We start from the raw sequence: 13,078 nt of genomic DNA, 5'->3' as shown, positions 1-13,078 counted from the left end.
TCCCTGGTGGCACAGTGGTTGAGAGTCCGCCTGCCGATGCAGGGGACAGGGGTTTGTGCCCCGGTCCGGGAAGATCCCACATGCCACGGAGCGGTTGGGCCCTGAGCTATGGCCGCTGAGCCTGCGCGTCCGGAGCCTGTGCTCCGCAGCGGGAGGGGCCACAGCGGTGAGAGGCCCCCGCACCGCAAAAAAAAAAAAAAAAAAAAAAAAAAAAGATGCTAGCAAGTGTGGATTGAACCAGTCTCTCTTTCAGCTCTCTGGTGTCACAGAATTAGAGACCTGCTTATATCCCAAGGACTATGGAAGGATAAGCACAGAGGCTGAACATTCAGTCTTTGGTCCCTATAAATCCAGGACATTGTAAATAGAGCTGCAATGAACATTTTGGTACATGACTCTTTTTGCATTATGGTTTTCTCAGGGTATATGCCCAGTAGTGGGATTGCTGGGACATGGAAGCAACCTAAGTGTCCATCAACAGACGAATGGATAAAGAAGATGTGGCACATATATACAATGGAATATTACTCAGCCATAAAAAGAAACGAAATTGAGTTATTCGTAGTGAGGTGGATGGACCTAGAGTCTGTCATACAGAGTGAAGTTAAGTCAGAAAGAGAAAAACAAATACCATATGCTAACACATATATATGGAATCTAAGAAAAAAAAAAGTCATGGAGAACCTAGGGGTAAGACGGGAATAAAGACATAGACCTACTAGAGAATGGACTTGAGGATATGGGGAGGGGGAAGGGTAAGCTGTGACAAAGTAAGAGAGTGGCATGGACATATATACACTACCAAACGTAAAATAGATAGCTAGTAGGAAGCAGCCGCATAGCACAGGGAGATCAGCTCGGTGCTTTGTGACCACCTAGAGGCGTGGGATAGGGAGGGTGGGAGGGAGGGAGACACAAGAGGGAAGAGATATGGGAACATATGTATATGTATAACTGATTCACTTTGTTATAAAGCAGAAACTAACACACCATTGTAAAGTAATGATGTTAAAAAAAAAAAAATCCAGGACAAAGAGCCTTTTGCCACCCTGGGTAGTGTGACTTGTTTAATTATGGATAGTTTCTGCCCAAACATCCAGAGACTAGATTGGAGTCATGCAGCAAAGCTTTGTTTTGAACTAATGGAGCTGCTCAGACTGACCTGCTCTGGAGAGAGCTCCTCATTGGAACAAGCCTAGCAGTGGGTAGCAAGAAGTTAAAGGCCAGACTGGTCATGGCAAGAGGGGGATGGGGCCTCTGGAGGAGTTGCTGCTTTCCCTGCTTCCCCCCTACCCCCTCATTCCCCAAAAGGACCCAAACTCACAGATGAAACGTTACAAGACCTTGCAGAACACAGGCTCTATGAACTCAACCCCACATGGATGGGAGGTTATAATAAGGCCTGGAGGTTAGGAGTCCAAGTCTAGAGGCCACATTCTTCTCTTCCCCAGAATTGAACACTAGATGGTAACTTTTTAGCCATAACTCAAAGGTGATTTTCAATCCACACATGAGCCTAAGAGATTCCCTTCTGGGACGAAGGGAGAAGAATAATTTTAAAAGCTAAGCGAAAAAGAGGCACTTAAAGCAAAAACATGTCCCTAGTCTCCCATCTGAGTCTCCTGTTATGACGTAACCAACGGAATGATCAGCACTGTGCCCTCTTGCACACCTTTAGCACCTTTCATACACCGAAGGACTTCCAACTGCTCATGTCTCAGTGACCACTCTAGCAGCCCGATGGCAAAGCAAGTAAAAACTTAGGTCATTTCTTTTTTAGAATTAAAATACAACACAAAACAAACCAGAACTAAAATTTCACACCAAAAAGTGAATGATCCTCAGTTTCATTCCTTCCTCATGCTAGTTTTAAAAATGATACTTAGTTCTTCAGGAAGAATGACCTGTGGCTTTTCCCCAAGACCTTTTATCCAGTTACTAGGCAATTACTCACAGCACCATGCACATTAAAGCAGACAGAAAATGAGGCAAAAAGCTAAGAGAAAAATCAAGGGCCAACTGGTTTTCTAGAGATAAAACCCATTGCCTGAGAATACGGCAGGTGCACGGCCCAGAGTGAGAAAAGAAAACAGTTCTGGAAGAGATATGGGAACATATGTATATGTATAACTGATTCATTTTGTTATAAAGCAGAAACTAACACACCACTGTAAAGCAATTATACTCCAATAAAGAAAGAAAAAAAAGAAACAGTTCTGAAAGGAAATGGCCGATATGACAAAGTTCACAGCCCAGAGCAGAAGCCCTCCCTGCCCTGCTCTGTTCAGGCCTCTCACGAACTTACATTTATGTCCCACAGCATTTATGCCACACACTTAGGGTCTGCAATTCCCCACAGTGAAGTCAAAAAGATACTTGAAACCATTAATAAGCATAGGAGAATTTCAAAACTGCCCAGAACGAAGAACTGTGACCACCATAAATTTCTTGATTTGACATGTTCTTGGTGCCATAATTTCTAAGAGCAACGACAAACAGCACAATTACAACACACAGTAAAGTCTTTAGACAAGTCAACTCTAACCACTGCTGGCACCAAAAGGATGAGAAAAGAAATCACTAATCAAGAGCTGCTGAGCTGCTTAACTTTTTTCCAAAGTCAAAGGATCGGTTTGGGTACCTAGGCAGCAAGACATCAACCACCGCTGCCATTAGATCCAGCTACTCAGTTAGATGTACCTTTGAAAACAGGAAGTTAAACATCTAGCTTTCCCTATAATCTGCAAGAGTCTCAAGGTTAGCCTTCTTGTTCTATCCCCAAAACTTCTTGTTGTTGTTGCTGGATTTAATTTTTTAAATTTTATTTTTGTTTTTATCGATGACGTTGCTTTAATTTATAGAGCACTGCCTGACAGGGTCATATCCTTAGAGTTCCTCTAAAATTTTCTTTATCTTATCTTAATTCATAACATTATTAAGGTACTTTCAGACTTTCCCTCAACTCCATCAAGGAAGAGGGAGTATGTGAGTATGTGTGTGTGTACTGGGGCAGAAGGGAGAGAAGCAAAGAAAAAAGCACGAGGGAAAGTGAGATTCCATAAACTTAAAACAATTTACAGAAAGGCATCTGATGTATTTTCTGAATAAGGCCTTGATCAGGGTAACCAATCCTCTCTGTAGCACATTCTACACTGCCCATAAATAAAGGAGTCTCTTTAAATTAACATTTCCAGTATCAATGAACAGTCCAGAAATCCTCATTTCAAGCGCTCGATGAGTCCCTGTGTGAGTCCAAGGTGCAGAAGCTGTGTCCGGGAGAGGTTTGCTAGGTTGGGGAAGGCCGCAAGCAGCTTCTCCCACGCCAGTTCCAGCAGGCTAGGAACCACCAGCCAGATCTTAAACAACGACCCAGTCCGTTTATTTTCGTGGATGTTCACCACTCCTCCATGAATGTACATGCAACCAGCCTATGAACAAATGGCAGTCAAAAGAGGATAAATTCACATGGGAGAGAAACAGGTACTTACGCTGAAGATTCAGCCAAAAAGTTCATAGTAGGCTGAATTAGACAACAGGAAACAGAAAAGTTTCTCACTGATCCCAACACAGTGCAGAGATCAAGAAAGGCTTAGATACTGAAGGAGTTACTAAGGGAAAAGCAAGAGGCTGGTTTTACTTCAACAACAACTCCAACAACGGTAAACTAAGACTATATTAGGCATCCCCTGTGCCCAGTACTAGGGTACAAGGTGAAAACAAAGGTCTTTGCATCCAAGAAACTAGTAGAATCTTCAATAACATGGCCTCTTGGGGGTAAAACTGTTCTGCCTTCCCAGGAAACACCTTTGGTGTCACTGTCGGGGCCTGAATGCCACATGTAGCATTGCTTTTACATTTATGTTGCTCTTTTGAGCTTGTATTATGATGGTTTTTCTCCCCTTTTCTCAGAGGAAGAGCTAGCTTTGGAAGAAAGGTTTTAAAAACACATTCTTAATCCAAGCTTTGCTAATATCAGAATCTTCTTTTCTTGCTATATCTCTAAAAATATCTCCTTATCATCTGCAACTACATAAAAAAGATACGAAAATGAAAGCTTACTGGTGTAACAGCTGCACAGTGAAAATAAACTGGCTCTGGCATGGTAGCTGGGAGCTTTACCCATTGAAAAGTCTGCAGATTCAGCTTCCAGATATCTCCCAGGATCACTTCTCCATTATAGCCCCCGCAAATGAACACATCTATCAGGAAAAGAGAAAGCCAAAATCACACAAAGGAAAAGGGCCACGGTGACAGCATGTCCTGTAGTAGCTCTCACAGCTAGATGACACGGGACCAGTTCAGTCCCCATACCATACAGGACTCCAGCTGGCGGGCCGCTCATGCTGCTGTCCTGTCCCTCACTAAAGTTCGGACACTATGTTGGGATCTTTGCTAGGGCTAAGAATGCAAGCCTCTGAGGAAGCTTCATGTCTAGGTTCTCAACTACAGGTGCCAGGCATAGGAAGTGAATGAGCAAGAAGGTTCAGGGAAAATAAACAAATAGGTCCAGGGAACAAACAGGAGTGCACATGCTCTAACGAGGAAGATGGCGATGCAGCTCCAGCTCATCGATGCCATGCAGGACTTGGGGTCAGCAACTGCCAGATCTTCCAATTTTTTAAAAGATGCTGGAAATCCAGATTTTTTGAAAAGTGAAACATTTTGATTTTTAAATATTGGCCACTAATTCAAAAACTGTAATACACACATGAGCCAAAGAGAACACATCTGCAGGCCACCAGGCTGCAAACTCTCCTTTTAAATAACATCCTGAAAAGGATAGACATTTTTCTGCCCATAGAGACAAACATTCTCTACTTAGACAATTAACCTGCAATGTTCAGTTTGGGGGCACAAAAGAGGTTTTTCCAAGCTTTCTTCAGCCCAAAGAGGACAGTTTGAAGTCCCATTTGACCTGTACCAGTTATTTATGTCAGGAACAAAACCTTCCCAAAATCAAAGGTTTTTTTTTTTATTATTGTTCTTGTTGTTCTTTTTGTTTTTATAAAGTCAGTTAGTTATAACTAAGTAGACAACATGTAACAAAGGCTATGTGAACCTTCAAGCTAAATGCCCACAACTATAGCTGAATTCCATTTGTATGGTGCCTGGACTCAAAGAACCAAATGAATACATGTGTTAACTCAAATCTAGATCAAGTTTAAGTCAATAAAATTAAACTATAAAATACACTGGAAACTTTTCTGGCTAGGATTTAAAAAAAGTATGGATCCGTTCTTAGAGAGGCAAAGCTGAAAAACGCCACTATCTATAAATCTTGTCCAAAGAGCAGAAGCATAATAAAAAGCGCCTCTGTACTAGAGATGGCAGCATAATCCTAGTAAAATCTGAACTAAGCTGCTGAAAGGATACAGGCTATCAAACTCATTTACACACACCTTCCTCCCCTCCAAAAATTTAAGGTGGTATATCCAACTATAAAATAAGCTGTAAATTAAAAGACAGGACAGTTGTCCAAAGAGGAGTCATTTATCACACTCAGATAAAGTAGCTGCAGCTGCTTTCTGAAGCCATACAATGCTTGTGCTGTAATATGGCCAAAGAATGCGCTAAGAGTTCTATCTGGTATCAGATAGAGAAGAGAATAAACTTTATGAAATAACACTCTGAAGGAGCCATTACAATTTTAATACAATGTCTACCAAGGTTTCTACTGTATGTCAGGATTATTAGTGTTACCCACCAAAACCAGAGACATCTGTTGAGGTGGGGTGCTGAACGATTAGGCGGTAGAGTAAAAGCTTATTTATCACTTATTTTTGAGTTCTGTGATAACTGAGGGAACCCAAACAATACATTCGTTTACTTTATGAAAATTGCTGAGAGACGCAGAACTTTATGGATTTCCCTTTAATTCTAAACTAAAAGAAATAGACTCTCCCCAAAGTTATGCCTCTTTTAAAGAGTTATCATTAAGAAATAAAATAATCTCAGTATGTACAATTACAAAAATGGAACCAGCCTGTTATTTAAAATCCTTACCATTTTTTATCTGAACACAACTGTGACACCTTCGGGCTGCAGGAAAACCTGCCAAACACATAAATACAGAAATTCCATTATTCACAGAAAGACTGGGAGTAATGGTGATCCAACACAGCAAAAGACATACTATGAACAACTTGCTTAAAACAATCCCTTTGTTGCATTAAAGCAAACATTGACTAGTCCTTCCAATCCTGCCTTATTTCACACTAGAATAAAGCCATCATAAGTTTCATCATAATGATATAATGTTAAGGTGTCAGGAAAACAAAGTGAGGTGGCAGTGGGCAGGGGTTACTAGTGGCTTTCCCAAGCCCTTTTACCCACAAAGAGACAGGTAGATCTTGATTTAAGGGCCTACTTTTATCCTACCCAGATTTCCCCTCTTCCACAGAATTCACCAATCCCCATTAAAAGTCTGTGCTCATGGGCTTCACTGGCAGTACAGTGGTTAAGAATCCGCCTGCCAATGCAGGGGACATGGGTTCAAGCCCTGGTCCGGGAAGATCCCACATGCCGAGGAGCAACTAAGCCTGTGCGCCACAACTACTGAGCCTGCGCTCTAGAACCCGTGAGCCACAACTACTGAGCCCACGTGCCTAGAGCCTGTGCTCTGCAACAAAAGAAGCCACTGCAATGAGAAGTCCGCACACCGCAACGAAGAGTAGCCCCCGCTCGCTGCAACTAGAGAAAGCCTGTGCCCAGCAATGAAGACCCAATGCAGCCAAAAATAAATAAATAAATAAATTTTTAAAAAATGAAATAAAAAAAATAAAAGTCTCTGCTCAGTTGCTGAGGAAGAATAATAATTGGGCTAAGGAATACAAGTAATTTCTTTTCTTTTTTTCTTGGCCACGCCGCACAGCATGCGGGGTCCTAGTTCCCAGACCAGGGATCGAACCTGTGTGCCCTGCAGTGGAAGCTTGGAGTCTTAACCACTGGATCGCCAGAGAAGTCCCACAAGTAATTTCTAATACCAATTTAACAGATATTTTTCTTCTCATATAATGCAAGAAAATTACTTTTTCTCTTTCAGAACACGTAAAACTATAAAATACATTTATTAAAGATAAATGAATCAATATTTTAAATTTACCTATTTTTTCATGGGGTTTTGTTGCAATTTCCTCCCATGCATTCGTTTCAAGGTTATATGCATGAATCTTGGAGAGAAAAGAAAAAAAGAGGATACACAAAAAATTTTAGCTAGCCTGAAAACTGGATTTTTCATAACAGCCTGTACAAACATATTCTTGGTTGAAAAGCCTTCTTTTCCTTTGCTATTCTCTGATCTTTCCTAATTCTAATATAAGGCAAAACATTAAATGAAGCAATTGAAAATTAAGCACATACATAATTTTATTATTTTTAAATCATAGAAAAGAATGAAGAAAAAAGTTGGAATTCTGCAACTTGCACATTTTCTACAATGAACATGTATCATTTTTATAACAGAAGAAAGCAAGTGTTGGTAAGAAAACACGGAACTGCAGTTTTGACAAAACTTGAAAAAGACCATTAAGGTTCCCAATCAGGAGCTCTGAGGCCTACAGATTTCCCCTGGGACATATGGATTTAGAAATGCCACAGAGACAGATGAATAAAAGCCCTTCAGAACGCAGCTTTCTAAAGGTAGTGATGTGCAGTCCTAAACATGCCTGTTCTTTTTAGATACACAGCACTGACAATGAGAGGGATGTGACATTCTGAGAATCCTGGTTCCAAATCTAATTAGTTGCTCCATTTAACCTACTATTATCTTTCTTTTAATGTCTTTTCTCATCTAGCATAAAGAGATAATTCTAATAAAGTATTTTCAGTGCGTAATTATGCAACTGTCAACTGGAAAGCATATCAGGGGCACAGAGTTCAACCTTATAAAGAGCACCTAACACAAAATAGGTGTTGATGAAGAAACTGCTTGAAAATTACAATATCTACAGTAACAGAATTGTTACTTATTATGCTTAGTATAACACATGCCTCTCTCTAGCCTTCTTCCTCTCTCTCTCTTTTTTAATATACCTTGTTTAAGGAATAAGCTGTCCAAGAAGTACCACCTCCCAAGATGTAAATCCTCTGCCCATCATGTGCAATTTCATGTCTGTATCTGAAAATATACAATAAAATACATTTATAATTATGGGAAAAATGATCTACCTAAGATTTGGCTGCAAGACTTTTTATTGCATCATTATTTATAATAATAAATTATTGGAAATAACCCAAATGTTTAATAATAGTGAATTGGTTAAATAAATTATACAATATATAAAAAATGGATTAGCATGCAACCAATAAGAATGTAGGAACAGAGGATGGTTAATATACTAAGAACTTCTTTTCATGTCATTAACTGAAAAAAAAATCAGTTATATAAGAGCAGATAGGCTATAATCCTACTAAAAATTTATAGATATACAAATATGCACAGAAAATGACTATAAGGATACATACAAAATGTTAACCCTGGTTATCCCTGAGTTTAGATTTTGCTTTTTATTTTCTTCATTTTGCTTATTGGTATTTTCTAGATTTTCTATAATCTTTTTGTGATAACTTTGTATAAGGGGGGAAATTATTACAGTTTTAAAAAGTGATCTGCCTACATTTAATTAGAAAGCTTAGACTATGGGCTTTCAAATTAAGACACTTATTTAACAGATACAAAAATATCAGAAAAATTATGCTACATAAAACTGTGAATATAATATGAAACACCTACCAGAACTTTTATCCAAGCAGTCTAGCTAAAAGCTGAAACAAGTTATAATATGTCCATAAGATGATTCAAAGAAGGCAACCATGTGAAAATGCTTTGAAAACAATCTATTTCCTCCTTTCCCTGGAGGCCCTGGTGCTGATAAAACAAATTACATCAAAATTGCTCCCCATACGAAGCCAGCTCCCAAGTCCTCTCATGGTAGTTCTGCAATAATCAGCCCACTAAGATACTACAATAGAAATAAGTCTTCCTTGGCACCCATATGTCGTTTTTTCAAAGGCAACAAAGACATAATAGTCTAAACAGTGAATAAAAAATTATTTACTGTCTTTGCTTTTAAACTAGAGGGCAAAAAAACCTCTTTAAGTTTTCCAGTGAGTTTAATTCTAAGAAGAGGCAACTGCTATTAGGAAAAAAAAAAAGTGAAAGATCTACGACTGCTACTAGAAGGCAACTAAAGAGAATCATGTGATGTTTGAGTGTTTAACAGAGCACTTAAAATAAATGACCTTCCCTTCCTTTCTTCCATCCATCCAACCAACACTCACTGAGTACCACTATGGGCAAGGCACTGTGTTCTTACTGGGGATACGGTTGTAAGCAAATAAGCCAAAGAATCCTAATATGCAAGTTAAGAAGGGAAATCAAAAAGTAACTAGCATGTAATTATTTTGCCTGTAATATGAAATTTAGTTACAATTGTTACCATTGGTTTCACTATTTTCCTAATGCAGGAAAACTGAAGTACAAGAGGAAATAACAGGAAAAAAATTCTTTAATTCAGAGGGAGATATCATTCCCTCACCAGAAGATCCTTCTTTAATGCTGAACTGGGATCTAACAGCCAGTTAGCTATTTTAACCAGGCCAAAGGGTCTTCTTCAAACCATACTGCCAATATTCTGAAAAAAAAGTAAAATCTTAGCAAGAAAGAATAAATATGCTTTAATCCTAGAATCTCACCTCTCTTCTGGTAGATCACAGGATAGGTTGTTTGGTTTCAGTTGTGTCCACTCCCTGGTATTGAGATCTAATTTGTGCAGGTCTGTGCTGTAAATATAGCCAGTTGTCCCTCCAAAGACATAAAGGGAGCCATTGATGATAGCCATGGCCTGGATAATGAGGAAAGGTGAACGAGACTTCCTTGTTAACACTTGATTGAAGAATGTAACCTTATTAGATATCCCCAAATCAGGTTTATGAAATTTTCTTGTATTTTTTAACTTTCTAAAAATCAGACCCTTAAAAAGGACTAAAGATTTTAGAGAAACAGAGATTATTTTTAGAAAAGTTAACTTTGCTCAACTGGAAAGAAAGTTCTATCTAGATAGGCAAAGGGCGTCAGATGATCCTTAGGGGTCCTAGCCAACCAAAGAATTTATAGATCATGGACATGAGCATTTCCACTGAAAGCTGCTTCACTTTCTAAGCAGTCTGAAGAAAAATGCCCTTAAGGAGAAGGAGCAAATATGAAAATAAGGCACCAGAATCCCTTAAGTAAGAAGTCTAGAGGTGGCAGTCCCCCAAACTTGACATTTTCCACCAGACTCTTCTCAGTGTAAGTTTTGCTATTGTTATGGTAATTTCTTAGAGTTTAAGTGCCTCCTGTGGTGGGATATGGTCATCCAGTATGTGCCTCACACATAGTTCAGAAGCTATGTATCAGTACCAGTGCCAGCCAGTGCTAGTTGAGAAAGAAGCCACAGCTTTGGTTGTTTTAAGCTTAGCCCATTACTCTCAAAGGGTCCCTGAAGTATGGTGAGTTGTTTTCCTACCTTTTTAGATACAACGTTTCAAACCTAAGGTTTGAAGCACTAGAACCTAACTGGAAACTAATTTCTACATAATCTGTGTTTTAGCTCAGATCTGTATAAAAGTCTCTTAACATCACTGCCTTAGCAAAGACCCAGTGGGTCTCAGTAGATAGGGATCATCTACCCTATTACTTAGGTTAGAAAGCTCTTCAAAGCATCATAACACTCTAAAGACGATAGGACCTGGGCCATAAATAGCCAAATCTCTCATTGGGTGAGGTGGGTGAGGTCCTGACATTTATAGAAACCTCCATACAGGTCTAGATCATTGATCTTAATCAGAAACAAAGAGTAAGGGGAAAAAAAGGAAAGAAGAAGGCAAGCAACCAGATTTACAAACTACAATTTCACATCAGAACTGAAATATCAAATAGTAACCACGATGAATTTATTCTCCATTAACAAAAATTGGTGGCAATATAAATATTCTGACATTGTTCCTGGAACTAGAAAATCTGAACAAATACATCCACAATGACTGGCTATAGATTGGTACCTGTCCATATATACGACTGGGTTTCTTCCCCCGACAGCTGAGTAAAGCCCATCTCTTATACTTCACGTTACAGACATGGACGTCATTGCCGTTGCTCTCACCAAATGGGATGCCTGTTCCTCCAAACACCAACAGGTTGTTTCCATGCAGCACAACTGGGAAAGGAGAAGCACAAATTTCATTTTTGTACTGGCTACCTGCAATGTGTTCCCACATTAACCCAGAAAATCTGAGAAACTCAAAAATGTCCGCTTTAATACTTTCAGAAGATAGCTCAAACCGCTGACATATAACTACTACAAAGTTTTACAGAAAAAGATCTAATTCACACAATTTCACATAGCTCACTGTTTGATATGTGACATGTATTGTGAAATGCATGAAACACTGTATATAACAATACAGAATGATATGAACTACAATCTACCACTGCTGCTTAACACAGTTCAAGTACACAGTAAAGCAAAAGAAAATGAAGGATCATCACTGCCTTAGCAAAGACCCAGTGGGACTCAGGATGAAGGGATAAAAGGACCACTCGGTTTTTGCCAGGGGAATGCTCTCTACATTTTAAATTATAGTTTCTGTCATCTTAATCCTCCACCAGATAAAAAGAACACGAATATCCTGCTAGTAACTTTCTGCTCCTGTCATCACACACACTTGTATATACTTTTTCTCTCTCTGATGGCAAATATTCTGAAAATACTGCTACTGTATTATTTCAGTGACTTTTTTTTTTTAAACCAATTATTCAATTGATGTAGTGTAAGAGTCAACAGCATGAGCTCTGGTGCCCATGAGAGCTGGGTTTAAAGTCTCGTGTGACCTCAGGAAAGTTATTTAATATCTCTAAATTAATCTTCCCAACAACCCTATGAGGTAGGAACTATTATTATCTTTTCCATTTTTATAGATGATAAAATAGAAGTGGTGAGAGGTTTAAATAATTTGTTGAAGGTTTCCTAAAAAGAACCTTGCCAAGCTAGGGTTCAATCCCAGGCAGTCTGGCTCCAGAGCCTGCACTCACAGCCACTGCCCTTCGGGCCTCTCTAAAGCCGCAGTTTCCTCATCTGTACAATGACGATAATTCCAGTGTTGGCATCATAGAGATGTTGTGAGGATTAAACAGATACCACATGTGAAGTACTTTGCTCAAGAGCTGCAAACCCCATTTGTTGATCTTCTACTACATTTTGCCTAGCATATATATGATACTTTATGTTGAACCCTCTGAGATATTATTAATTCCATTTTATAGGTAAGGAACTAGAAGCTAAAAATCATCTGTCAAGTAAATGACATACAGCTAAGTTCAAACTCAGGACTACCCAGCTCACAATTGATTCTGAATCACCATGCTATAGTACTGACACAGTATTATCACAGTAAGAGTCTATCCATTAACAGGGTTTAATTATATTACTATTATGATTTAGTATTATTAAACATTATTAACAAGGAAAACATGTGACACTGAGCCAGACCTCTCAGACATTTCATAAAGTCAAAAGTTCAGAACTGCTGGCACTCACGTGACATAGATGCCAACTCTCGGGGCATGTAGCCATCTGTGCCCATCTGGTGCCATACTCCTGTAGCAAAATGATACCTCCAAAGCTCCCTGAAGAGAGGATAGTCTTCATTATCTGGCCCTCCTGATTCATCATAATCTGGGTTATAACCTCCAAACACATACAGATTGGTATTATCTGCCACACAACGATGTCCGCTTCGTGCTGGTGGAGGTCTGTGGCCTAGGAGAGAAGAGGACAGCTTTCCGCAGATGACCCAGCACATTAAAAGCACAAACAAAATTTGGCAACAAACATTTCATCTTTAAAAGGAAATCAGGGAAAATTTATAATGTGGATGTACTTTTTATTTACTTAGGTTATTTTATACATTCACACATACTACTTAGGATTTTAAGGAGCTAGTCTCCATTTCTATTTCATTGGACTATTTTCAGATTTTGATAACTGTAAAAAGATTTTTCCCAAGGGAGGCAAAATAGCATCATAAACTTGAGAAAATG

The 13,078-nt window shown here is 39.1% G+C and overlaps 1 protein-coding gene across 2 annotated transcripts in view; it reads right to left on the bottom strand.

The window, feature by feature from the left end:
* Positions 1-1,010: 1,010 nt before the first annotated feature.
* KLHDC10 (kelch domain containing 10) overlaps positions 1,011-13,078 on the bottom strand; it is a gene marked incomplete at its 5' end in the record, with an annotated part of 54,880 nt that continues 42,812 nt past the window's right edge. For both annotated transcript variants that reach the window (XM_082846555.1, XM_082846556.1), the window contains 8 exons: positions 1,011-3,428; positions 4,060-4,199; positions 6,004-6,051; positions 7,103-7,169; positions 8,032-8,116; positions 9,694-9,842; positions 11,041-11,195; positions 12,576-12,797. In XM_082846555.1, the coding sequence (XP_082702681.1) occupies positions 3,219-3,428; positions 4,060-4,199; positions 6,004-6,051; positions 7,103-7,169; positions 8,032-8,116; positions 9,694-9,842; positions 11,041-11,195; positions 12,576-12,797 (1,076 nt within the window). In that variant the 3' untranslated portion in view covers positions 1,011-3,218. The remainder of the gene's footprint in view (positions 3,429-4,059; positions 4,200-6,003; positions 6,052-7,102; positions 7,170-8,031; positions 8,117-9,693; positions 9,843-11,040; positions 11,196-12,575; positions 12,798-13,078) is intronic.

The sequence above is a fragment of the Leucopleurus acutus genome (assembly GCF_964270905.1).
Source record: "Leucopleurus acutus genome assembly, chromosome: 9".
NCBI classification, from domain to species: Eukaryota; Metazoa; Chordata; class Mammalia; order Artiodactyla; family Delphinidae; genus Leucopleurus; species Leucopleurus acutus.
This window is presented reverse-complemented; position numbering and strand designations above follow the sequence as displayed.